The sequence below is a fragment of the Salmo trutta genome, chromosome 16 (genome assembly GCF_901001165.1).
Source record: "Salmo trutta chromosome 16, fSalTru1.1, whole genome shotgun sequence".
Taxonomy (NCBI): domain Eukaryota; kingdom Metazoa; phylum Chordata; class Actinopteri; order Salmoniformes; family Salmonidae; genus Salmo; species Salmo trutta.
The window spans coordinates 14,838,925-14,866,141 of NC_042972.1; the positions used below are offsets into that span (position 1 = coordinate 14,838,925).

Sequence of the window (27,217 nt, forward strand, 5' to 3'; positions counted from 1 at the left end):
TTTGCATGTTGACATTGTCTTTCAAGACTTTAATAAAAGTAATCTACAAAAACGGTGATACCAGTGAAGCAGTCATTTATACATTTGGACCGGTTTCACTGCTCAACAGTAGGCAGAAAATAACTCTTAAATACTGTCCTCTACCAGATAGGATACATTTTACATACACAACGCAGAGGCAAACAAAACAGCAAGATCAAACTGATACAAAAGAAGCATTTATTTAATTATGCACTGAAAACTTTTAAAGTGTGTGTGCATGTGTGTCAAATATATAAGATAAATCCCTACAATTCATGTCTTATGTATTCAGTCATTGGAATTACTAACAGTGTTTTCTGAAGCATCACAGAGATTTGAATGATGGTTCAGAGGCTCTTTCTTTTGACTTCTCCTACATGCACCTTTTTGGTAACACTTTGGTTAACACTTGACAAACGGCAAGTTCGACACCATGAGAAATACTGATATTTAAAAATATATATTTTTAAACATCCATTGCCCCACATTAAACTTGATTTCAATATCTGAGATATCAGACAATATACACTTCTGATGAGAAATAATGCCTGGAATGTTGATGGCTTGCCAGAGAAGAGACGTGATGACAAGAGATTATAAACATATCTTAGGACATAATAGTTAACTTCCACCGAGTAAAAATGACCAGGCGTTTCCACCACACTGGATCAGAGAATTATTGTATCCATTCAGTCAAACCCTGGATGTGTGCCAGCTGTTGTTAACATACTACATGAGTCATTATACGCAAGTGTGTGTGTGTGTGTATATATATATATATATATGTGTGTGTGTGTGTTTAAGTTTGGACGAAGGGTTCGATTTACCCCGGTGTCTTTGGACAGAGGGACATCGGTTCTAGCCCACCACAGTGATTGGGTTAAGGGCCAGCACGTCAAACAGCACTCACCCATCCCTAGAGAGGGGTGGTGCACCTCTGAGGAAGACACACACAGGGTGCCTTGTGAAAGCAGCAGAGTAACCCCGCTATCTAGCAGGCTGTCCCATAGATAGTTAATCACCTCATATTATGTTTCCTTTTATGTCCACGCTACAGGCCCCCTCAGAGCATTTATTGGCTCGATCTTTCAGACAGTATTATACTGACCCACTGGTTCCCCACCCCTATTCTCAAATGTGTGGTTTCATCCGTTCAGACCCCCCCCCAGTTTCGATCACCTTATTGGTTTTTCCTGAGAAGCGATTGGTCTTGGGTATAGAGTTAGAGGGGGCCAGGTTGGCGCAGAGTTACGAGGTGAGAGATCTAAGATGGAGAACAGGACAGCCCGTTAAACAAGCAGGGTTTAACCTCAGCAGCCCGTCTGGGTGATGGCACCGCCCGAGCTCTTGGTCACCTCCATGGTGGTGAAGATCTGGAAGAGAAGAAGAAAGACCGTTGAGCTCTGCGTCATAGCGAGGAGGCACGACTCGTTCGCAATATAATTATAATTGTTTTTAAAGGTCAGAGCCAAGCGAGCAAAGCTCAAACCATAGAGATGGATAGAGGGTGCGCTTTCCACGAAATACTGATGACATTAGCCTTGAACATTACGTAGTTACCTATAACGGGGGTTCTCAAAGTGGGGTCCCCGGACAAAGTACTGCAGGGGTCCGCGGCCAGATCTCTAAATATATATATATATTTATTCCTTGTGGCTCAGTTGGTAGAGCACGGTGTGTGCAACGCCAGCATGGTGTGTGCAACGCCAGGGTTGTGTGTTCGATTCCCACGGGGGGCCAGTACAAAAAAAAATGCATGAAATGAAATGTATGCATTCACTACTCTAAGTCGCTCTGGATAAGAGCATCTGCTAAATGACTAAAATGTAAATATATATTTTTGTTATTTAAAAAAAATAAACTAAAAGATTAAACAGACTTTGGCCAAGGAATCTGTGAAATAAGTTTAGAGGGTGTAACACAATGCATTGTAATATTATGAATCTACAACGCATGTTGTTAACCCTGGGAAACATGGGCCTGGGGGCTCACTGAGTATGAAACCACTTTTTTGCACCGTGGAGGGACTTACTATACCTGCCACTATAATATAATATAAATAAATAAATAAATAAATAAATAAATAAATAAATAAATAAATATATATATGTTTTGGGGGGGGTCAGTCGGTAGAGCATAGTGCTTGCAACGCCAATTGTAGTGAGGGGGGGAGCAACTCAAATCAAATGCGGCCTGCAGCTGGTCTGGGATCAGTCTTACCTCAGCGCAGGTGGGGTGTATGCCAATGGTGTTGTCCAGCTGCTCTTTTGTCAGGCCACATTTCATGGCCACGCCGTAGCCCTGCGTCACCTCTCCCGCATTGGGCCCCAAGTAATGGAACCCGATCACACGGTCCTGCAGGGAGAGAGAGAGGGGTGTTACAGGGTCTGATAGTACATTACCGATACACTTGATCTATTACGTTATGTTAGCCAGACCCTGCATGGAGGAACTTGTGTTCGTCTTCAACATGGGCTATTGAATTTCACATACGTGTCAGTTATTCTAGAATAGCTTTCAGAAACAAGTGACAACGGGTTCGCATTGTCAGGGTGGAAGCCTTCTGTTCCCATTTCCATTTGTTCACCTTTATTTAACTAGGTAGGCCAGTTGAGAACAGGTTCTCATTTACAATGCGAATGTCATTTGTCTGGCTCCCAGACATCCTGTTTTCAATGTGAGAAAGTCTGAACTCTACACGGCAAAATAGGTGACAATAATTGCCGTATCTATGAATTAAAACAGGTAGTCAGGTATGTTTGGAAAGAGGGTGTTCTTACATTGTCCAGTTTATTACAGATGATCTTTGAGTAGCACTTGTTGTTGTCCCTGTTGGGGACGGTGAACTCCAGAGGCCAGAAGAGACTGTGGTACACCTACACAGTTAACAAGGACATTAAATACACATACCGTAATGGAAGAATAACATGTATTTTATTAATAAGGGGGGAAAATTCTGTTAAGTATCAGTTAGAAAAGTTGAAAGAAATGGTAGAAATCATAAGTGAACACAGAACCAGAACTCTGGTTTTCCACTGTCTAATAGCTAGCCGTTTTAGCTGGTGAGTCAAAGGCTTTGTTCCAGTGTCCACATTTCAACTGGTATGCTAGCTAGAGTGCATATGCGAGCAGAGCCAAAATGTCAGTTGATATCGGTCCAATATGTATTATTCAGTGCCAGTGGGCTGCGAGTGTGTATGATGTGGCTGAAGTACCAATCAGGGCCTAAAACTAACTTTGGCTACCAGCCACTGTGGCAGGTAGATTAAAAAGAAATATCTACCAGTCACTCAGATTTTTTTAACCAGACAATTTTGTTTCCATAATTACAATTTTTTTACATTATTTTTTAAAGATTGACATGCTTAGTAATCTTTCTAAAACAAGAAATATATTACTAGTACGATAATGTGGTATATTGCTCAATTAAATTTTATGTGACCTGTCTTTTAACCAAAATATCACAGAGACAAAAACACAGCTGCCCCTTTAAGCTTACCTAGGTAACGGGGCCTAGAGTCATGTGTGCCTATGAGGAATCTCAATAGCAGAGGCCAATTGATGTCTCTTTGCTAGCAGTAGAAGCAAACTCAAACATTGAAAAACAACGTAGCTTACATAATGTATACTGAACAAAAATATAAAAAACGCAACATGTAAAAGTGTTGGTCCCACGTTTCATGAGATGACATAAAAGATCCCATCAAATTTTCTAAAGCTTATTTCTCAAACTTTGGGCACAAATTTGTTGACATCCGTGTTATTGAGCATTTCTCCTTTGCCAAGATAACCCATCCACCTGACAGGTGTGGCAGATCAAGAAGCTGATTAAACAGCACGATCATTTAATAGTCCCCCTTGTGCTGGGGACACATTTATTTTAAAACACTAAAATGTGCAGTTTTGACACACGTCTCAAGTTGAGAGCGTGCCAGATAATTGAATGTTCATTTATTTCTCTACCATAAGCCACCTCCAATATAATTTTGGAGAATTTGGCAGTTGTCCAACCGGCCTCACAACGTGTAACCAGCTACCCGGACAGCTAATGAAACAGAGGAGTATCTCTGTCTGTAATAAAGCCCTTGTGGGGTTAAACTCATTCTAATTGGCTGGGCCTGGCTCCCCAGTGGGTGGGCCTATGCCCTCCAAGGCCCACCCATGGCTGCATCCCTGCCCAGTTAGGCCCTAATCTATGGATTTCACATAAATTTAAGGCTTAATGATCTCCTTGTATTAACTAAGTAAGATCTTTGAAATTGTTGCATGTTGCGTTCATATTTCTTTGTTCAGTATAAATAGCCAAGAAACACAAGGAAAGTCTCAATTCAGTATACTTCAGTAAATTAGACCAACTTTAATGCGCATTGCTTCTAAAAACAAATCTTTCTTGCGCGCACAGCCCCCCAGACAGGCAGTGTTGCTGCACGAGAAGGGATAGCTATAATGTTAGGATTCTTATTTCTTTGTGCATTACCAAATATGAAACAAAATGGCAGAAATACTTCGACAACATCTACTGCAGCATTTATTTTGCTATAAAATCACAACTCACACTATTTTTATGAAATACTCCCACTGTAGAGCTCCAAGTGTAACCACCCACCAACATGGACGGTGAATTAGACATTACTACCCGCCAATCCCAAAATCTACACGTATTTGGCAGGGTGTTCATTTTAGGCCTGGCTACCACTAGGCTGGAAGTGGAGCGTGTGTTGCGTCAGTAGCTACCTCCAGGTTGTCTTGGCCGTACAGCTCCATAGCTTTCTCCTCAGACAGCCCACAGGCGCCATACTCCAGAGGGGTGAACACCGTGGTGGGAACATTCACGTAGTCACACTGCACACAAAATTCAACCGCAATTAGTAACAATTTACTGTCTGTACCAGGCGGTGTCACATCAGAGGTTCACCAGGCAAAATATCCTACTGTATAATAGAAGCTAGGGAAAAACTGTACATGGTTTCTTCTAGTTTATACATTGTTGGTGGGGCGCAAAGACCCCACCACATAACACCAACGAGGGCCAACATCCATATTTTCATTTGAAAGAAACAAGCTAATCTCCTCAAAGCAGAGACAGAGACAGTACTACCAGAGGGTCACACTGTCAATCTGCTATGGTCTACCAATAGAAAATGGCAACTCCTAGGGGGTAAATTGAAGGCCCGCTGTCTGACAATGACCTTGAGCGAGGCGCCCGCGTACAGGCGGCGTGCCAGCAGCTTGCCAGCCTGGATAGCCACGGGCGTCAGCTCCCACTTGCCCTCCAGGATGTCTCCGATGGCGTAGATGTGCGGCACGTTGGTCTGCTCCTCGTCGTTCACCGGGATCTTACCATTCCTGGGGAAGGCGGAGAAAGAGTGGAAGCTTAGCGAGGGGAACATGACTGGCGACTCCCATCTGACTCATTTTAGATCCCCATGTAGAGACATATACATATATATATATATTTTTTTTTTAAATAACAGAACAGTCACCAAAATAAATAACGAAACAGTCAGGGAGAATCTGAAATTAATTCAGATACTATAGGAACACCACAAACCATGGCAAATGTTGTGAACTGAATGAAGTTAGCTTTAAAAATGCAAATGTTCTCAGCCCCATGGCAAAATTAGCTTTAAAAATGACAGCATTTTAGTGGGCTATGCCCACGTCACACCCATCACCTAAACCCCATTTTGATCCTGGAAAAACCAGTGTGCCATTGTATTTGCATAATCTGATATCTGACAATGCAAAACAACTCCGACCAGGTCTAGAGTGTGTTTGGACAGAATGTGTGTGTGCGTCTATACAAGAGAATTCTATACCACAATGAACAACTTCTCAAGTCACATTAAAAACGAGTCATTTCTCTGTTATTCATTAGACAATTCTTTTGTCAATAATCCCTCCCACACGACACGTAGAGCAACCCCGTAAACGACACGTAGAGCAACCCCGTAAACGACACGTAGAGCAACCCCGTAAACGACACGTAGAGCAACCCCGTAAACGACACGTAGAGCAACCCCGTAAACGACACGTAGAGCAACCCCGTAAACGACACGTAGAGCAACCCTGGTGCCCCTTTAGCCGTGTGTCAGTCAGCCCCATGTTAAAATGCTGCTAGGGTCCCAGTCACATGACTGACTCAGAGGTGCAGTCACTCCTAAACCTGGCTCATGCAATTGTCTTATCCCTATGGCCTAAAGCACTTTAAGGCTGACCCGTTCATAACCAAACACCATGTTAGGAACATGAAAAACACATCATCCTCAATCCAGTTTACATGATTGTGAAGAAGCCCAAGGTTTTTAAGATAGTGTTGTGTCCTAATGTTACAGCATTTTACATTTTAGTAATTTAGCAGACGCTCTTAACCAGAGTGACTTACCAGAGCAATTAGAGTTAAGTGCCTTGCTTATGAGCACAGAGTTTTTCACCTAGTTGGCTCAGGGATTTGAACCAGTGACTTTTCGGTTAGTGGCCCAACGTTCTTAACCACTAGGATATTTGCCACCCCGGCACAAGGGAGTTTCTCTAATTACAAAGCACTTTAGGGGGTGGATCAGCTTTAATATTGATAGAAGCCACAATGTAATTGTCTGCATCATTTCCAATTCCCATACATAGACATTCAATATATTTTCCTTTATTATTTCCCCTAACCCTCCCCTAATTGGAGTAAACTAATGAAGCACAAAAATCCCAACAGTGTCAGTTCTCATGTATCTCTCACACCCCCCCCCCCCCCCCCCCCCCCCCCCCCCCCCCCGTGGCAATAGTGCTGAATCACCATGACTGAAGTCTTAAAGGTACAGGCACACACAAAACACAGCACCTTGTCTACATCTCCTTGGTGACGGCCGCAAGTGCGAATCAGTGGATGAATGAACTAAGGGAGAGAAAATAAAAAGGAAGGAAACTTACTTGGGATTGACTTTGACCCCGGCTTGATCCAAGCCGATCTTTCCTGTACAGGCGTCGCGCCCCACGGCTATCAACACCTGAATGAGGAGAAGGAAGTCACCTGGTTAACAGGACATTTCTCCAGCTGTAGCATGTCATTAAAACAAAGCAGGAATTATTCCATTTTGCTGACAAAACATTTTTTTTTGTTTTAACAAATGCTCTAAGATGGACAACCCTGCAGAGTTAATTCCTAATGCAACATGTTTAAACACGTTCCGCTAGCGGAACGTCTGCTCCAATATCCAATGATGGGCGGGGCGCGAAATTCAAACTCCTCTAAATCCGAAAACTTACACTTTTCAAACATATGACTATGTTACAGCTATTTAAAGACAAGACTCTCCTTTATCTAACCAAACTGTCCGATTTCAAAAAGGCTTTACAGCGAAAGCAAAACATTAGATTATGTCAGCAGAGTACCCAGCCAGGAATAATCACACAGCCATTTTTCAAGCTAGCATATCATGTCACATAAACCCAAACCATATCTAAATGCAGCACTAACCTTTGATGATCTTCATCAGATGACACACCTAGGACATTGTGTTATACAATACATGCATGTCTGTTCAATCAAGTTCATATTTATATCAAAAACCAGCTTTTTACATTAGCATGTGACGTTCAGAACTAGCATTCCCACCGAACACTTCCGGTGATTTTACTAAATTACTCACGATAAACGTTCACAAAAAGCATAACAATTATTTTAAGAATTATAGATACAGAACTCCTCTATGCACTCGATATGTCCGATTTTAAAATAGCTTTTCGGATGAAGCACATTTTGCAATAATGTAAGTACATAGCCCGGCGTTACAGGGCTAGCTATTTAGACACCCACCCAGTGTAGCCTTCACCAAAATCACATTTCCTATAAGAAAAATGTTCTTACCTTGCTTGTTCTTCATCAGAATACACTGCCAGGACTTCTACTTCAATAACAAATGTAGGTTTGGTCCCAAATAATCCATCGTTATATCCAAACAGCGACGTTTTGTTCGTGCGTTCTAGACACTATCCCAACGCTAAATCTCGGCCACGAGCATGACGCAAAATATGACAAAAAATTTCGAAATATTCCATTACCGTACTTCGAAGCATGTCAACCGCTGTTTAAAACCAATATTTATGCAATTTATCTCGTAGAGAAGCGATAATATTCCGACCGGGAATCTGCCTGTCTGTAAACTGAGGAAAAAACCAAAAGCCGGGGGCGGGGCGTGTCACGCGCCTAAGGCTTAGTCCATTGACTGACCACTCAGCATTTGCTCTCGTGTGCTTCAGCCAGGGCTTTGAATGACATCATTCCTGTTTTTCCCGGGCTGTGAGACTCCATTGTTGACGTGAGAAGTGTCACGTAAGAGCAGAGATCCTTTGTAAACGACAGAGATAATAAAGAAGGGCAAGAAATGTTCAGACAGGGTACTTCCTGAACAGAAGCATCTCAGGTTTTTGCCTGCCATAGGAGTTCTGTTATACTCACAGACACCATTCAAACAGTTTCAGAAACTTTGGAGTGTTTTCTCTCCAAAGCTAATAATTATATGCATATTCCAGTTTCTGGGCAGGACTAATAATCAGATTAAATCGGGTACGTTTTTTATCCAGCCGTGAAATTACTGCCCCCTAGATGTAACAGGTTAAGTAGTATATTTTCAGATTTAACTCTTAGTTTCAGTCATAAGTGCTAGATTTACTTTGGGACTCCTAACCTATATCGGATATTGAGCATTATGGTGATGGGTACGTACAGTGTTGTACTCTCCCTCGATGGTCTCGTCTCCCTCCGTGCTCTTGGCTGTCACCTTCAGCCTCCCAGGAGTACCTGCCTCCAGCTCCTCCACCTGGCGTGTGCGCACACACGCACATGCGCACACACGCACGCACACACACAAAAATATAAAATAAATTGTATGCAAGGTATTTGTATCTAGTTACAAAATGTCTTTAATGCTACAATGGCCAGGGCAGGGTGAACTGAAGGCATCTTTTTCTGAAAGAGCACGTGGTTTTTCATTCAGTTTGCCCTTACAGGCTAACAGCCATCAAAGTTAGACTTAAACTGATGACAACCCTTTAGATAGAGAGCAAAATATTACACAACTTCCCTGATGACAGAGCAATTTAGTACCAGGCATTTCCAAGCCATAACAGATGAGGAAAGACACAATGTCCTTGTACACAGATCTGGGTTTAAACACCATTTTAAATTATTTTAAATACTAGCTGTACTTCATTGAGTTTACCTGTTGCAATGGAACCAATATCTACTACCCACCTGGCATTTCAGGCAGGCAAAAAGCTAAACAAAATATTTCAAAAAGGATTTTAACCCAGGTCTGGTAGTAGATAAGTCACGCACCTTGACGGGGACGTACTTCCGGAGGAACTTTACACCATGCTCCTCCATGTGCTTGCCGGCACGGTTGGCCATGTCCTGGTCGAAGCCCCTCAGCAGGATGGAGCGTACCATGACTGTCACATCCAGGCCCAGACCCGCCAGAAAACCCCCGCACTCCAGCGCCACGTAGGACGCCCCGATCACCAGGGTCTTGCCAGGGCAGTGGGGCAGAGAGAACAGGTCATCGCTGCGTGAAAGGGATGGACACACAGGAAAAGCAGCCAGAGTAGAGTGCACCTCCGTTAAAACCATAAAGCTCTTAGATGTATCAAATGCCAAAATTCACCCATTCTTTCTGCAATAAGCATGTGAAATACTTGGAATGTCAGATTGATTCACTAAACAAAGTTATATCCTTAAAATGTCAACAGTTGATCTCCCAAACTATACACAAAAAGACTGGTTATGTAGTCTGAAATGAGCCTGGGTCTTTATGAGACCAGTAGATAAGTATGTAATCTGAGAACTTAGTTATTCAGCCACAATTAGGGCTGACCCCATTTAGTCAACTGGTCGATTGTTTGGTGGACCAAGATTTCTTTAGTCGAGCAGTAGCAAAAAAATTTATTAAATCATGGTGTACAAGACACCTGCCTAATTGGCACCTGTCTGAATGGACTAATCCATTGCGGAGGACATGGGGATGGCACAGTCCATCACTAAGACGCGCTACTGAAATTGTATATGTTATATTATGTAACACAAAAAAAGTATATTATTTTATAACAAATGCGCCTTCTCCCACGTTGGAAAGTGGTCGCTGTCCACGGTTCTGAAACACACCAGTGCTCTGTTGAATTGGCGCCATTTCCTAGACCATGTTGCTATGTGCATAAGGAGGAGACAGCGGAGTTAAGAGACGAGAAAACATCCATTGCCTTTAATTGTCTAAGAAAAGTGAGAAGAGAGGAAACCAACTTAATTGAATCTATAAATCAATAGCCTGACTATTCAAATGTGCCTGGCTTTATAAATCATACATATACATCTACAGAAATAATCCACATCCTGCTTCTGTTTGAGTGTTTGTTTAATAGCCTACTGATTCCATGAGCACCAAGCCTCACGCAACCACATCGGAAAAACACAGCAGCCTTGTATAACCACCATTGAGCTGTAGGCCTAAGATCGCATCCGGTTTAGTCTTAACACTAACTTACTGAGGCCTAATATTTCAATACTTACAGTAGCCTAAATACTGTATCAATCATTAATTTGTTCATGTCATCACACAGCATGAATGATTCATGACTTGAAATGCAATCAAGCATTTTAGTTTTAAAATAAAGCGACCATTGAATAATTAGCGTAAACAATAAATAGGCCTAAGCACTTATAATTTAGTGTTGTTTACATTGTTCCAAACGGTCAGAAAAATATTGTAGTAACCTGTTTGGCACACGTAATATGCACACAGCGCTTGCTCCTTACCTTTTTCTTGATCTCAAGTATTTTCCACAACTAGTCAAATTTATTCCACACATCTGACTTCCTCTTTACCTCATGAGCAACCAGTAAACATTCCCCCGTTTCGAGTTTGTCACGTCCTCTCCATTTTGCTGTCATACATTAGTGTTTAGGGTTTGATATAATTATGACATGCTATAGGTCAGGCCCTATTGGTCACGTGCATGTGACGCAGACGTGTCACGTAAAGAGAGCAAGTGTTGAAGGAATAGGGAAGGTTTTTCCTAAACAAATATCGGTAATAACTTTTCAGTCAGAAATGGCTGTTCCGGAAGTGTGATCACGCTCTCCAAAGCCAATGTGAGTAAGACCTTTAAACAGGTTAACATTCACAAGGCCGCAGGGCCAGACGGATTACCAGGACGTATACTGCGAACATGCGCTGCCCAACTGGCAAGTGTCTTCACTGACATTTTCAACCTCTCCCTGTCTAAGTCTAATACAAACATGTTTGAAGCAGACGACCATAGTGCCTGTGCCCAAGTACACTAAGGTACCTGCCTAAATGACTACCAACCCGTAGCACTCACGTCTGTAGCCATGAAGTGCTTCACTATTATCCCAGAAACCCTAGACCCACTCCAATTTGCATACCGCCCCAACAGATCCACAGATGATGCACTCTCTACTGCACTCCACACCTGGACAAAAGGAACACCTATGTGAGAATGCTATTCATCGACTACAGCTCAGCGTTCAAAACCATAGTGCCCTCAAAGCTCATCAATAAGCTAAGGACCCTGGGACTAAACACCTCCCTCTGCAACTGGATCCTGGACTTCCTGACGGGCCACCCCCAGGTGGTAAGGGTAGGTAACACATCTGCCACTCTGATCCTCAACACAGGGGCCCCTCGGGGGTGCGTGCTCAGTCCCCTCCTGTACTCCCTGTTCATGCATGACTGCACGGCCAGGCACGACTCCAACACCATCATTAAGTTTACAGATGACAACAGTGGTAGGCCTGATCACCGACAACGACAAGAGCCTATAGGGAGATGATTGTGGACTACAGGAAAAAGAGGACCAAGCACACCCCCATTCTCATCGACGGGGCTGCAGTGGAGCAGGTTGAGAACGTCAAGTTCCTTGGTGTCCACATCACCAACAAACTAACATGGCCCAAGCACACCAAGACAGTCGTGAAGAGGGCACGACAAAACCCATTTCCTCTCAGGAGACAGAAAAGATATGGCATGGGTCCTCAGATCCTCAAAAGGTTCTACAGCTGCACCATTGAGAGCATCCAACTGCAAGGTACTACAGAGGATAGTGTGAACGGCCCAGTACATCACTGGGGCCAAGCTTCCTGCCATCCAGGACCTCTATACCTGGCGGTGTCAGAGGAAGGCCCTAAAAATTGTCAAAGACTCCAGCCTCCCTAGTCATAGACTGTTCTCTCTGCTATCGCACGGCAAGCGGTACCCGGAGCACCAAGTCTAGGTCCAAGATGTTTCTAAACAGCTTCTACCCCCAAGCCATAAGACTCCTGAACACCTAATTGATTGGCTACCAGACTATTTGCATTGCCCCCCCTTCTTTTACACCACTGCTACTCTGTCATCATCTATGCATAGTCACTTTAATAACTCTAACTACATGTACATATTACCTAAACTAACCGGTGACCCCACACATTGACTCTGTACCGGTACCTCCTATGTATAGTCTCACTATTGTTATTTCACTGCTGCTCTTTAATTACTTGTTACTTTTACTTCTTATTCATTTTTTTTACTGCATTGTTGGTTAGGGGCTCGTAAGTAAGCATTTCACTGTAAGGTCTATTTGGAACTTGTGACTAATATTTTATTTTTATGTTGCAGCTTCAGCAACACGAACAGCGCGATAAACTGTTAACGTTCTGTGGTGGTCGCTGCAGCAGGGAGGAGAGGGAGACAGCAGGTGCTAGTCAGTCACTTTCTCTCATTTTCTTTTTAACACAGCAAGTCTGAGCCAGGCCATTCCCTCTAGTCATTTGTCTTAATTTCATCAAAACAGCATAAAGCATCAGACAAGCTCAGTGCAGATAGTTAATTTGATTAAAGCACATGGGATGTGTTTATATACAGAAAAATACATGTTTAAAAAAGTCGACCAATAGATTGTCAAAAGAACAGACAACTCTTGGTCAACCAAGATTATTTTTTTTGCCAGGGACAGCCATAGGTCACAATACAACCATTAGACATAGCCATCTCTGTACCATTTAAAGCAGGTTCTATCAGGGTCTGTTCCTATGACAACACACCAGTCTACAGCAGCAGAGGGTAATCTTCTGGGAATCCTGTGTTTAGACCAGTGGGAGATTATAGCCTTACTGAGTTTATTTCACTGTATCACAATTCCAGTGGGTCAGAAGCTTACATACACTATGTTGACTGTGCCTTTAAACAGCTTGGAACATTCCAGAAAATTATGTCATGGCTTTAGAAGCTTCTGATAGGCTAATTGATATCATTTGAGTCAATTGGAGGTGTACCTGTGGATGTATTTCAAGGCCTACCTTCAAACTCAGTGCCTCTTTGCTTGATATCATGGGGAAATCAAAAGAAATCAGCCAATACCTCAGAAAAAACATTATAGACCTCCCCAAGTCTGGTTCATCCTTGGGAGCCTGAAGGTACCACGTTCATCTGTACAAACAATAGTACGCAAGTATAAACACCATGGGACCACGAAGCCATTATACCGCTCAGGAAGGAGACGTGTTCTGTCTCCTAGAGATGAAAGTACTTTGGTGCGAAAAGTGTAAATTAATCCCAGAACAACAGCAAAGGACCTTGTGAAGATGCTGGAGGAAACAGGTGCAAAAGTATCTATATCCACAGTAAAACATAAAACATATCCTATATTGAAATAACCTGAAAGGCCACTCAGCAAGGAAGAAGCCACTGCTCCAAAACAGCCATAAAAAGGCCAGACTACCATTTGCAACTGCACATGGGGACAAAGATAGTACTTTTTGGAGAAATGTCCTCTGGTCTGATGAAACAAAATATAACTGTTTGGCCATAATGACCATCGTTATGTTTGGAGGAAAAAGGGAGAGGCTTGCAAGCCGAAGAACACCATCCCAACCGTGAAGCACCATGTTGTGGGGGTGCTTTGCTGCAGGGTGCACTGGGGGACTTCACAAAATAGATGGCATCATGAGGCAGGAAAATTATGTGGATATATTGAAGCAACATCTCAAGACATCAGTCAGGAAGTTAAAGCTTGGTCGCAAATGGGTCTTCCAAATGGACAATGACCCCAAGCATACTTCCAAAGTTGTGGCAAAATGGCTTAAGGACAACAAAGTCAAGGTATTGGAGAGGCCTTCAAAGCCCTGACCTCAAGCCTATAGAAAATGTGTGGGCAGAATTGAAAAAGCGTGTGCGAGCAAAGAGCCCTACAAACCTGACTCAGGAATGGGCCAAAATTCACCCAACTTTTTGTGGGAAGCTTGTGGAAGGCTACCTGAAACGTTTGACCCAAGTTCAACAATTTAAAGACAATGCTACCAAATACTAATTGAGTGTATGTAAAACTTCTGACCCAGTGGGAATGTGATGAAAGAAATAAAAGCTGAAATAATTAATTCTCTACTATTATTCTGACATTTCACATTCTTAAAATAAAGTGGTGATCCTAACTGACCTAAGACACGGAATTCTAACAAGGATTAAATGTGAGGAACTGTGAAATACTGAGTTTAAATATATTTGGCTAAGGTGTATGTAAACTTCCGACTTCAACTGTGTATGTATGCATGCATAACACACACACACACACACACACACCAGCATTACAAACAAATGCTTTAATCTGTACAGTCTTGCTAGAGCTGGGTCATATTCACTAGGCTCCAAACGGAAGGACACATCCAAACAGGGAGGTATCACCTGATCTTGTCCAATTACAAATACTTGTTTTTCCATTTCTGTTGCAAACGGTTTCGCCACAGTGTGCACTACTGAATACAACCCTGCAGTGCATTTGTCTCTATTGTGGTGATAAGGGCTTTCCCCTCGCTGGACAGCAGTCTAAATGAATTGTGGGTTAAATAATGCCTGCGGTGTGCTGGGAGGGAAGGGTCTCACCTGGTGATGCAGTATTCTTTGTCTCCGGGGATGCCCAGGTAACGCGGCCTCTCGCCTGTCGCCAGGATAAACTTTGCGGCCGTATGGAAGGTCTCCTTCCCTCGTTTGTTGGTCGCCTGGTAGGTGGAGTGGGTAAGTACGGTGTCAAACATTCTTCACGGATTTATTTCTCTCGTACACACAAAATAATATCCATTAAAATCAACACCTAGACTCATCTCATCTGTTGAGTCTGGTTAACAAGAATCAATGCGTCAAGTCAAGGGTGTGCAGTTTATAACCTCCCATGGGAGACAATAGCTGCTTTACCAACTGCTGTGAAGTGTGTTTGTACAGAGCCATTAAATATCTTTGGGATTTGTTTGATTATGTTAAGCCAAGGAACTAACATAAAACAAGTTACTATCCAGTTTCAGAATACATGTGCTTTGCATCTAAAAAGTTCACATCCATTTTCATACCGAATTGACTGCCTTCTAAAATGGGTTAAATTGAAGGCAGTAACTTCAGTATGAAAATGGAAGAGTCAATTTCGTATGAAAATGAAAGGCAGTCAATTCATTAATAACTGTTGTCAAAGATCTGCTTGTAAACTCACGAAGCGCCTACACACCTTGATTTTGTGCGACTCAATGAACTCAGCGTAGGAGTTGACGTAGTTGACGTTCTTGTCGCGCAGCGCCACCCGGTAGCCCCAGTTCAACGAGCCAATGTAGTTGTTCACCGCCGTCTTCATCGTCTCCCAGTTGTGCTTCACTAAGAACCAGATGAAAATTACAAAGTCAACAATGACCACACAAACAAGTCTTTAGTTGTTTACTACCATTACTGAAAAAGTACTCCACTGGAAATGTAACATTGACATTTCCGTGACGTTAAGTTACCTCAGGCTTATGAAGAGGGCTTAAACAAGAATGTTTTCAAATCAAAAAGTGACATATGCCTTCACATGTTTCATTCCTAGCACTGGCCATGGCTCTGTTCCAATATCCTTACTACTTTGGTTGAGGCCATGTGTTGGGTAGGGATGGGCATTTGACTGTTCGAGTACTCACATTATAAAAATGTTTTCCCAGAGTACTCGGAAGGGGGGGGGGATAAAGATCTACTTTAGAACAAAGGCAAGACCTGACTGGAAGAAAAAAACATTTATCTATGCGAATAGTACATAACAATGCCTAATTTATCATAACCATTAGCAATTACAAACCTTAATTTCCTCATACTGTATATTGAGTCAAAAAGGCAAGTGCCATTTAAGATTAATTTATTTAAACCGTAATATCAACTGGTTATATTATGGAACACAATCTTCAAAAAGGCAGTAACCTCAGCAGTGGTATTTGCTTGAAGACTGTGGCTGTGCAATGGCATAGCCTTGTTTTGTTAATTTAGCAGATAAGACACTTATTTTCCGAGCCCTTATCACCGTCAAGACAAACCTATTACATAGCAACACAGGAGGTTGATGGCACCTTAATAGAGGACAGGCTTGTGGTAATGCCTGGAGCGGAATGGATTCAAATACATCAAATGGTTTTCATGCGTTTGATGCCATTTCATTACATCCTCCCCCCAGCAGCCTCTACTGTTAATAGCAAAACACATGAAATATAGCAGAATAAAATAGAACCAAATATTTTTCCAAATTAAAAAGCTGCCAGTGCGAAGTGATGCGCATCTGGAATAGTTATTCTCAAAGACTGATCATATGAAACGGGGCTTAGTTTGGAGCGTTGAAATACACTTTTTTTCATGGTTACAAAACAAAATCTGGTCTTCCTTTCGCTATATGCCTACAGGCGTACAATTTAGTTTATTCTGCCTGTTCTTTGGAATTTTCAAAAATGGTTGAATATTTCCACATGGAACACTGCATGGTGCTGAATTACAGCCACAACATGTTTGTTTGGTGAGTAGGCCTAGGCTTAATGATTGAGGAAAATACACTTATCAAAATCATGTTTTTGCACATTTTCAGTGCGGAACCTGTCTATGTTTAGGGGGTTATAGACCAGGCTAACCAATTCTGAAAATGGCACTAGCAGTTTGCAAAGTAGCCCAAGCGGAAAATAAATGGGATAGAATTATTCCAAACTGCAGCTCGTTGTTGGAAACTGTTATTTGGAAAGGAATGTAGCTTGTGTATCCCACCAGTTAAAGGCATTTTTTTATGCCCACCATATTTAATAGGCATTTATTTCTGTAGGCCTAATGGGAGCTTGTGTGCAAACTCCGCATGTGTGTAGAGGGAGTGAGAAGTGAAGGGAACTGTGATGCTTGCCTTGGTTTCTTTTTTGTTGTGCCTGCAAATGCACATGTACAAATGGAACACTAGAGTCAAAGCAAATTAACTTTAGCTGTGTTTGAATACCCATACTACACACACAATTAGTTCATTTTAGTATACTGTAAACGAACGGTATCCATTCAGCTGAGCGTAGTAGCGCTTCTTATGTCTACCAGAAGTTGATGCTGTTCCTATGCAACCTCTTGCTAGCTTGTTAGCATAGCGAATTACTAGCTAGACATTTTATGACTTTGGTTGTGTTATTAAAATCCAATCTGGAGTGCCAGAGTGCACTCTGGGCGTTCGTAAATTCAGAGCGTTTTTAGATTGTAAATTCAGAGCATTTCACTCTGCCAGGCAGTGTCACTGGACGCACCTCACAACCGCAGTCAAGCACCTAAGCTAACTGGCTAGCTACTGCAAGACACAAATGAGAGAATTTTACTCGCCCTAGCAGAGCTGCTTAGGCTGTTTAAGTTATCTAGAGCGTTGGTGACTAACTGTGCTGCTGGCAACAATTTAATTACGCTTTTTTGCAAACTGACACCGGCCATATTCAACTGGTGTTGAGTGTTCGTAAATTCATCAGTTATTATGTGCTCTGGCACACTCGGACGAGAGTGCTCTGAAATCGGAGTAGATAGCCAGAGCAAATTTACGAATGCACCCGAATGTCCATTGAGAACGCACGACTATACCACTAAACTATGAATGACAGGAATAATCAAGTCAATAAACATTGGGTAGTTAGATAGCGTATAGTTAATATTCTGGCAAGTTAGATGTAGGGCTGGGCGGTATATCATAAAATAAGGTATTGCGGTATTGGTGCAGGGACCGGTTTGGGTTTTTAACTTTACCTTCTATACCGGTATTTGAATGTTTGGTTTGTTAAATGTGATACGCCATGTGTAATGTACATTTTTATAGTTTACTTCGCTACTTGAGTCATCCCTCTCTCCTCGCACCACTTTCCACACAAATCTAGCCAAGCCCCCTGTCACTCAAGGAGCGTATTTGATGTTCCTCAACCACGACACTTGCGTTCAGTCTGCATGGTCAATGCAGCACATGCAACAATGTTGACAACAACAGTGCTGTTTTCACTTTGCTTCTTAATATTAATCGACTAGTGTTCTATAATGACACTATTAGTTTGTGTTTCTTACAACAGCAAACAGTTAGTTTGTCTTTTCTTAGGAAGTTGCCCTACATCTTGTGAGACTAATTGTTAGCCTCTAATGCTAATAGCTAGCTAGCTAATAAATGTGTAAAAGCAAACGTAGTTAGCTTATACAGCTTAATAATACCAGTGATGGTGTAGACCTAAATCACCATGTTTGTTCAACAGTATCTTCTAAATCAAATAGGAACATGCAAAGCAAGAATATGTTAGCTACATGAAGTAGCTAAGAGAGAACATGCAATGTAGCCAAAGCTTATAGGGTCTCCTAGGAAACACTTATCAACATTTTAGTTGGCATTCCCTGGCATTTTAATTTGTTGTCATATCAAACAGTGTATTCAAAGTGCCCACTATTATATTCTAACCATAGAACAGTCATTCTATTTCCATGATTCCAACAGTTTTTCGCTAATTTGTCAAGTCAAATCACAATTGAACATTTGGTTAAAAATAAGTCCTAGATTATTTGCCCATATCGTGCAGCCCTACGTGGCAGTGTGGAAATTCTCAATTGAGCAGTGGTGTAAAGTACTTAAGTAAAACTACATTTTTACATTTTAGTCATTTAGCAGACGCTCTTGTCCAGAGCGACTTACAGTAGTGAATGCATACATTTCATTAAAAAAAAATTCTGTGCTGGCCCCCCGTGGGAATCGAACCCACAACCCTGGCGTTGCAAACACCATGCTCTACCAACTGAGCTACAGGGAAGGGAAACTACTTTCAAGTACTACTTAAGTAGGTATCTGTACTTTACTATTTTTGACAACTTTTACTTTACTACATTCCTAAAGAAAATACTGGACCTTGTACTCCATACATTTTCCCTGACAACTAAAAGTACTCGTTACATTTCATTTTTGAATGCGTCGCAGGACAGGAAAATGGTCCAATTCAAGCACTTGACCAGGGATGTTCTCTTGACATCTACTGCCTCTGATCTGGAGGACTCACTAAACACAAATGCTTTGTTTGTAAATGATGTGTTGGAGTGTGCCCCTTGCTATCCGTAAATTAAAAAAGAAAAAGAATGGTGCCATCTGGTTTGCTTAACATAAGGAATTTGAAATGATTTATACTTTCACTTTTGATACTCAAGTACATTTACTTTTGACACTTAAGTATATTTAAAACCAAATACTTTTAGACTTTTGCTCAAGTAGTATTTAACTGGGTACTTTCACTTTTACTTGAATCATTTTCTATTAACGTATCATTACTTTAACTCAAGTATGACAATTGGGTACTTTTTCCACCACTACAATTGAGTGCAGGAAATGCAGAAATGATAAAAGTGCTGAAATTTGTTTTGGTTGAATTGAACAGTATAAAACAAATCAGAATGGAGACTCATTGAAATCACTTAGAATGTGTGTTTTGCTACCCTAGGATCACTCACTACTCAAAAAGCAAATGTACGACTTTTATTATTCAAAAACTAAAAATACAGTCAAATACCATCCAAATTGTATTTTATTTTTTAATACCGTGATATAATATTTTGGCCATATCGCCCAGCCCTAGTTTGATGTATTAGTAGCCAACTAATGTTAGGTAGCTAGAACATACCGGTACATACTGCTGTAATGATATGCTATATGGTTTGTAAGAATAGCGTAGCTAAAAACTTGCCAGCCAACCTAAGGTAACTTATTTGAAAGGTAATTACATTGCTCAACATTTTAACATTTGTAATAATTAGTTGAAGCAGTGGATATGTATCCACTCTCGTTGGACTTCGGCTGCATATTTTCCACCATTTTCTTCAAATCTGAAAACGTTGTGACGCACGGAAATGGTGTCGACTGCTTGTAATACTTGGTATTTTGGTGACTGTAGTACGATATCCGGGAACTCTAGGCATACTGACTATACTATGACCAATAAGCATGCTATGTACTCAATTTGTCACAAATAGTACAGTTAGTATGACTATTGGAACACAGCTGTTGTCTTCAAGCCACAAAGCACACTCCACCAAATAGTTTTACAGTACTTAAATGTTTTTGTTATCACTGGCTAGAGATTGAGTTGACGTCGGTTCGAGTACTCATGCCCGTCTCTAGTGTTGGGCATGCATTCCAAGTGACTAAAATGGACATTGAAACCTAAACTGCTGACCTTTGAGCCAGACGCCAACCCAATTGTTACCTGTCTCCTCCGGCAACTCCCAGCCAAACTTGCAAGCGTCCTGTATGGAAGTCCCTAGCAGGGCTGTCTGGTGCATCAGCTTCTTGGGGATGCAGCCCACGTTCACGCATGTGCCGCCCAGGCCTGTCCCGAACCAAAGAAACACAAAATCACACATTTGGAGATTTAATTTTTCATCCACATTGACACATGCAGACATGTTGTTACTGATAACAGCAGAATTCTGCAAGCCATTTTGATTTGGGCTTCGGTGAGCCTGCAGCAGGGGGTATGTTTGATGCGCGCGACTGAACTCTTCAATGTCAACTGAAGAGTGTGACACGTGAAGCTCTACTCACCCCATGTGTTCCCTTTCGGCGTGGGCACCACATAGTCCAACACCATCACCTTCTTGCCAAGCAATGCTGCCTCCTATGCCAGGAGAAGAACAAAAGGGCAGATGGCCATTTAGACAACTTGATTAAGACAACCACTTGTCAACTAGCTCAGCTTATATGCTTAGTTTTATTGCTACGATAATGAGCCATCTGAAATCCTCCCCGTGGCTGTCTGAAAACATTACTAGCAATCATGTTCTTGCTTCCTCCGTCCTAACTTCATCTCCAAGCTCTTTAGAGGAGGGACCTTAGGCCCTCTCCTCCAATGCGCTTTGAGAGGAATTGAGGAAACAAGGACAGAGGACAAATGGCTTGTACAGGTAGTAACGTTCTCAGACAGAGCCAATGATGGACTGGACTTACAGCCTTCCTTCATGGGCCTCAATACTACACTAGAAAGGTGCAGGTCTGGAGGTAAGGTTGGTTTTGAAAGCGTTATCTGGGAGACTCTCACCTTTGAGCATGCTAGGCCTCCTGAGCCGCCCCCGATGACAATGAGGTCGTAGTCGTATACCTCATTCTCTCCGCACAGCAGCTGCTGCAGGACACCATCTTTGTGGGCCTGAGAAGAGGACGACAGGTGTTCAGACACGATGGTGAAAACAATATTAACCCAGCAGTCTTAAAAAGGGCACAAACATTTTTCTGCTTCTGGTGGGAAATAGACAAGTGTAATACAGTAAGGATACCAGCATGCTAATTTATGGTCCCAAAATGGGTCTTATTGAAAAGTGTGCATGGCTACAAGTGGCAAAAGGTAGCCTAGCGGTTAAGAACGTTGGGCCAGTAACCAAAAGGTCGCTGGTTAGAATCCTTGAGCAGACTAGGTGAAGAAAAAAAAAAGGTTGATGTGCCCTTGAGCAAGGCACTTATCCAGAGCAACTTCTAGGAGCAATTAGGGTTAAGAGTGTCTGCTAAATGACTAAAATGTAAAAAAGGTATTCTACATTCAACAGCGATTCTGACACCATTCATGCCGGAGGGATATTCTCCGTGCCACATGACAGAAATAAACCAGCATTTGCTAGAAAAGGGCAGGAGACAGAACACGTGGTGATATTGTCAGGATTATAATGTATCAGGAGAATGTTGGTGGCTTCAAGTGAAATATACACCATTGTGTCATGCTGACAAAGTGCCAGCTTATGCAAAGCATGACCAGGCAAAACAATTGTTTCATTAGCTAAATCGCAGCTCAGTGTAGAGGGAAGAAAGACTAGGTTTGGGTGTTCCTAAGTAGCCATTTTGATGTAAAAAGACAAATGTAGTGCATTTTGATGTAAATCGGCTTAACCACACTTGACCCAAATAGATTCACTCAACCCTTGTTTCTGGCAAACAGACAAAGACTCTTTCGTAATATTGCAACACAATTAAAGCCTGTGGTGGGCATAATTTACCACACTCTAAAATGCAAGGGGAACCTATGAATAACAAAGATATCTTTTGTTGCCAAAACCTGAGATTTTTGCCAAGTTTTATGTATGCTTGAATATCAAGACAGGATGAACTCAAAACTCTAAAGTCAGTGCCACTAGCAAAACCACGAGTGAAATGAGAATGATCCGTGGTTCATGAAAGCTGCTACATCGATCCATACCTTCATTGTTTTGTCACAACCACCGACGTGTGTCTTGTTGATGAAGACATTGGGGACAGTTTTCTGCCCGGTCATCTCAAGCAGCAGTTCTTGATAGTTTGATCCATCCTCTAGACACAAGCATTAAGAGATGTTAGCAGAATAGCAGCTACACTTACATGAAATTAATCATTCATCCTACTCTTCCTGTCATATCGCTGACATGTACACTAGTCATATACATGACTTAAGTGCTGACAGCCTGTGCAGTCTATAATGTAAATGTACTTTGGTTCTGCAAACAAACAGAGCGTGTTTAAATAAACTGCATAATTCAGTACTGAAAAATATTTTCGATGTATTTGCCAGAGCAATAGTTATGTAATGCACAGTGTGTATTTATACCAGAACAGCTGTGACTGGTGAGAGATCAAATGGCAGGGGGGAGAACGAGAGAGCGACTCAGCACGTTTTGTGGTGGCCCGTAGCTAATGTTGACAGTGGTAAAACATAACATCTTCACTACGTAAAAACAGTGTATATTTGCAAAAAAGGCACCCATTAGCCTCTTTTTACCTTTCGATCAACCGTCGACATTTAAGAAATAGCAGACAAAGCCATAAGGAAAAGCTAAAAGGTGAGCTTGAGTAAACAAACTAAGTACAATAATAGGTCCTATACATGTACTTCATCACCCAAATGAGTGGATTTGTCCATTTCAGCCACACCCATTGCTGACAGGTGTATAAAATCATGTTTTATGTGCCGATTACAATAGTTGTAGACCTTATAGTGAAATGCTTACTTAGAAGCCCTTAACCAACAACGCAGTTAAGAAAATCCCCCAAAAAGTAACAGATAATAATAACAAATAATTAAAGCACAGCAGTAAATAACAATAGCGGGGCTATATACAGGGGATACCGGTACAGAGTCAATGTGTAGGAGGCACCGGTGTCAAGGTAATATGTACATGTAGGTAGAGTTATTAAAGTGGCAACACTCACTACCGAGTTCCAAACTGCCTCTGGAAGCAACATCTGCACAATAACTGTTCGTCGGGAGCTTCATAAAATGGGTTTCCATGGCCGAGCAGCCGCACACAAGCCTAAGATCACCATTCGCAATGCCAAGCGTCGGTTGGAGTGGTGTAAAGCTCGCCGCCATTAGATTAGTGGAAACGCATTCGAGTGATGAATCACGCTTCAACATCTGGCAGTATGATGGACAAATGCATAGTGCCAATTGTAATGTTTGGTGTAGGAGGAATAGTGGTCTGGCGTGGTTTTTCATGGTTTGGGCAAGGCCCCTTAGTTCCATTGAAGGGAAATCTTAACTCTACAGCATATAATGACATTCTAGACAATTCTGTGCTTCCAACTTTATGGCAACAGTTTGGGGAAGGCCCTTTCCTGTTTCAGCATTTCAATGCCCCCATGCACAAAGCAAGGTCCATACAGAAACGGTTTGTCGAGATCGGTGTGGAAGAACTTGACTGGCCTACACAGAGCCGAACTCAACCCCATCAAACACCTTTGGGATGAATTGCGACACCGACTGCGAGCTAGGCCAAATCGCCCAACCTCACTAATGCTCGTGGCTGAATGGAAGCAAGTCCCCGCAGCAATGTTCCAACATCTAGTGGAAAGCCTTCCCAGAAGAGTGGAGGCTGTTATAGCAACAAAGGGGGACCAACTCCATATTAATGCACATGATTTTGTAATGAGATGTTTGACAAGCAGGTGTCCAAATACTTTGTCATGTAGTGTATTTTTATGTTACGCCATTCAAAACATGTACTGCAAATGTTTGTATGTTCGTTGATCCTTAGAGTACTCAAGACCTTTGGAACTTCAATTGAAGGCAATTTGGCAATTCAATGACATCCCAAAACATGTGTGAGTATATAACATCACTGTTATTAAAATCTAACATTGCAAGAGTAGAAAGATTACTTTTTTTTTTTCAAATCCTCATATAGTCTCATGAAAAGGTATGTGCTCTGCTCTGTTTCTTGTGCAGGCTGCACATACTTCATCAGTCTCTCATTCACAATTTGACAAGCACTCGATAATATTCTCACCCGTCAGGCTATTCTCAATGTAATCTGCTCTTACTAATAATGATGTGGAATATTTTTTATTTTTTATTTCGAATGGCCAACAACAAAAATATATACATACACATCATCCTTAACCTGCACTGGAATAGTGAATGGAGGCTGTGTTCGGTTACGTTTGTAATATGCCAGGTAGGCGACACTGGATGTATGTGCTTAATGTAGCAGTACGAGAAAGCTGCGATCCTGTTATAAATAGCGGCCAGTCAAAACTCAGTTTCACACGCGACTGCGTGGGCTTATGAGAACACATTCCCAAGGTTCTGTAGGTTATGGGCTCTCCAACACTGTTCCAGGGGTCCCATGCCTATAGGCTACACTTCTAGTTGTGATGCAAACCTTATCAAAACATATATGCCTATGGGCTAGGCTACAAGATGCATGCAACAATGATTTGAAAAGTAAAAAACACTGGGCATCATTCACAAGTGATAATATTATCACCCAGCTGACTATTCTGCAGTTACTAATTTTCTTCACATATACTAAATAAAATGGGTGAATTTAGTTTTGATTGGGTCATTATCATGCACCTGTCATAACAGGGTGTGTGGGGGGGACAACCCTTATGCACTTGAATAGTGAATAGTGTACACTTCTCCTGTGTTTCATTTTCATGCCTGCCAGGTAGACTACTCCGGTTGTAAAGCGAAGCAATGTGCTTAATATTAGGAAAGTTGTGACAAATAATAGGCCTGGCCTATAGAAAGCTGATGGGCTCTTCCACTTTTTAATAGAGCCATTACATTTACGTAATTTAGCAGACGCTCTTATCCAGAGCGACTTACAAATTGGTGCATTCACCTTATGATATCCAGTGGAACAACCACTTTACAATAGTACATCTAGCCATCAAAACTATTTCTTCATGCAACTGCATAACCTATAGAAATGTTGAGCAACATGGTCTTATAGGAACACTTATTTCATTCCATGCATCAACCAGCTATGTGGAGCTGGCTCTCCCTGCGCAACAGGTCCTATTCCACTCAAATTCAATGCCAGGGCTCTCATTAAGTGTTTAATTTTCGATTTAATTTGCATTGATGTCAGAGTGATTAGAGGGGCAATAGAGTGCTGAGAACCAGGCAAGTTTGGTAGGCTACTAATTACCATCAACGCGCAGTTTTGGAGAAGCCTAGTTACCGTGACGTGACTGCCGATAATACAGTCACCCCAACAGATCTAGTTGGTACAATCGTGATCATACCAATCAATGATAACTACATGTGGTGTGACTGGCATAAATTGAGAATATACAGTGCGGAGTACACCGGTATTTCAAGACAAAAGCTTGACACATACTGGGAACAACTCCTTACCAATTAAATCCAACTCCACCACATTGCAGTTCACGTTCAGCTCCTTGAACAGATCCTTTACCTGGAAAGAAAAACAGATATGCTGCTTGAACCCCGTCGTTCTGTCGACACGGTTATCTATTGGTTATTACTAGCGATGTATCTCGCTAGCCAGCGTGGTAGTCATCCAGCTGGCTTTAGATACACAAACCGGGGAGATGAGTGGTGCCTCAGTCAATACATTGTTATAACGGCAAACTAAAACACTTGTTAGTAGCAAAAGACAACTAAAAGTTCGTTATGTTAAGTTTTCTAACGTTAGCCCAAGATAACTACCTAGCTATACCCTAGACCCGACTAGTATCCTAACAGGTCCGGGTCTAGACCCGATTGGGTGGACCCGTGAAGAACTCTACTTGCAGCCAACTAATGTTACTCGCGGGAGAAATAAGTAAGACAAAAGCTAGCTAGCCAGAATGTTAAGACAAAAAGTAAACGCATATGTTGGACTTACCTTCACACAAAATGGACAGTAGCTTTTACTGAATACCAACACTTGATTAGAATCAATAAGCTCCTGTATCCGAGATTTTAGTTCATTCCTCCCGGTGTCATTGTCGATGGGAGGCATTTTCGGACTATTTCGGTCTGACTTGTCTCTTGGCAGCTTCAATTTGTGTCTAACAATGGAAGAGAGGAGCGAAATTCCCTCTAACAACTGGTTGTCCTTGTGAATCACAGATAAAGAGAAACTAGCTAGCTTCCTGGACCACTTGAAGTAGGATATGGACTACAATTCCAACGGGACAACTTTTGTCCTCATGTCATTTCAGCGCCCGCCCAGTAGTACATCAACACCGCGAAAAGTCTTGAGTAAATTTTAGGGTCTGCCTGCAGCCACGAATGTCTAAACCACGCCTATTTCTGCTAATATTTTTCTTAAAATAAAACCCGATTTTAAACCTAAACGTACCAACACTGCTAACCTTAAATGAAGACAAAAAAACGAAACAAAAATGGTTATGAATTTTTAAGATATAGGCAATTTTGACTTTGTGGCTGTGGTAACTAGTGAAAACCCTGTGTGCTTGTGCATGCGTAAAGATCAGTGGGATGTCTGTTTACTTTCCTAAATAAATACTAACACTTGCTTCAAACCTTATTCTGAAGAAATGTATTTATATGTGTTCCAACCACATTATAACATGAAACTGACGAAGCAGTGAAATTGATATCGATAATGGATGTAATATTAATACGAATTCATAAAATTGT

General features: G+C 41.8%; 1 protein-coding gene across 1 annotated transcript; it reads right to left on the reverse strand.

The window, feature by feature from the left end:
- LOC115150151 (thioredoxin reductase 1, cytoplasmic) lies at positions 1–26,808 on the reverse strand. Its single transcript, XM_029693120.1, has 16 exons — positions 26,457–26,808; positions 25,964–26,024; positions 22,544–22,653; positions 21,398–21,505; positions 20,905–20,977; positions 20,567–20,689; positions 15,553–15,695; positions 14,940–15,055; positions 9,350–9,575; positions 8,739–8,831; positions 6,943–7,019; positions 5,211–5,367; positions 4,756–4,863; positions 2,802–2,897; positions 2,242–2,376; positions 1–1,394 (listed from the first exon to the last, which is right to left on the reverse strand). The coding sequence occupies exons 1-16, from the start codon at positions 26,571–26,573 to the stop codon at positions 1,332–1,334; spliced, it is 1,806 nt and encodes a 601-aa protein (XP_029548980.1). The 5' UTR covers positions 26,574–26,808; the 3' UTR covers positions 1–1,331.
- Positions 26,809–27,217: the final 409 nt, after the last annotated feature.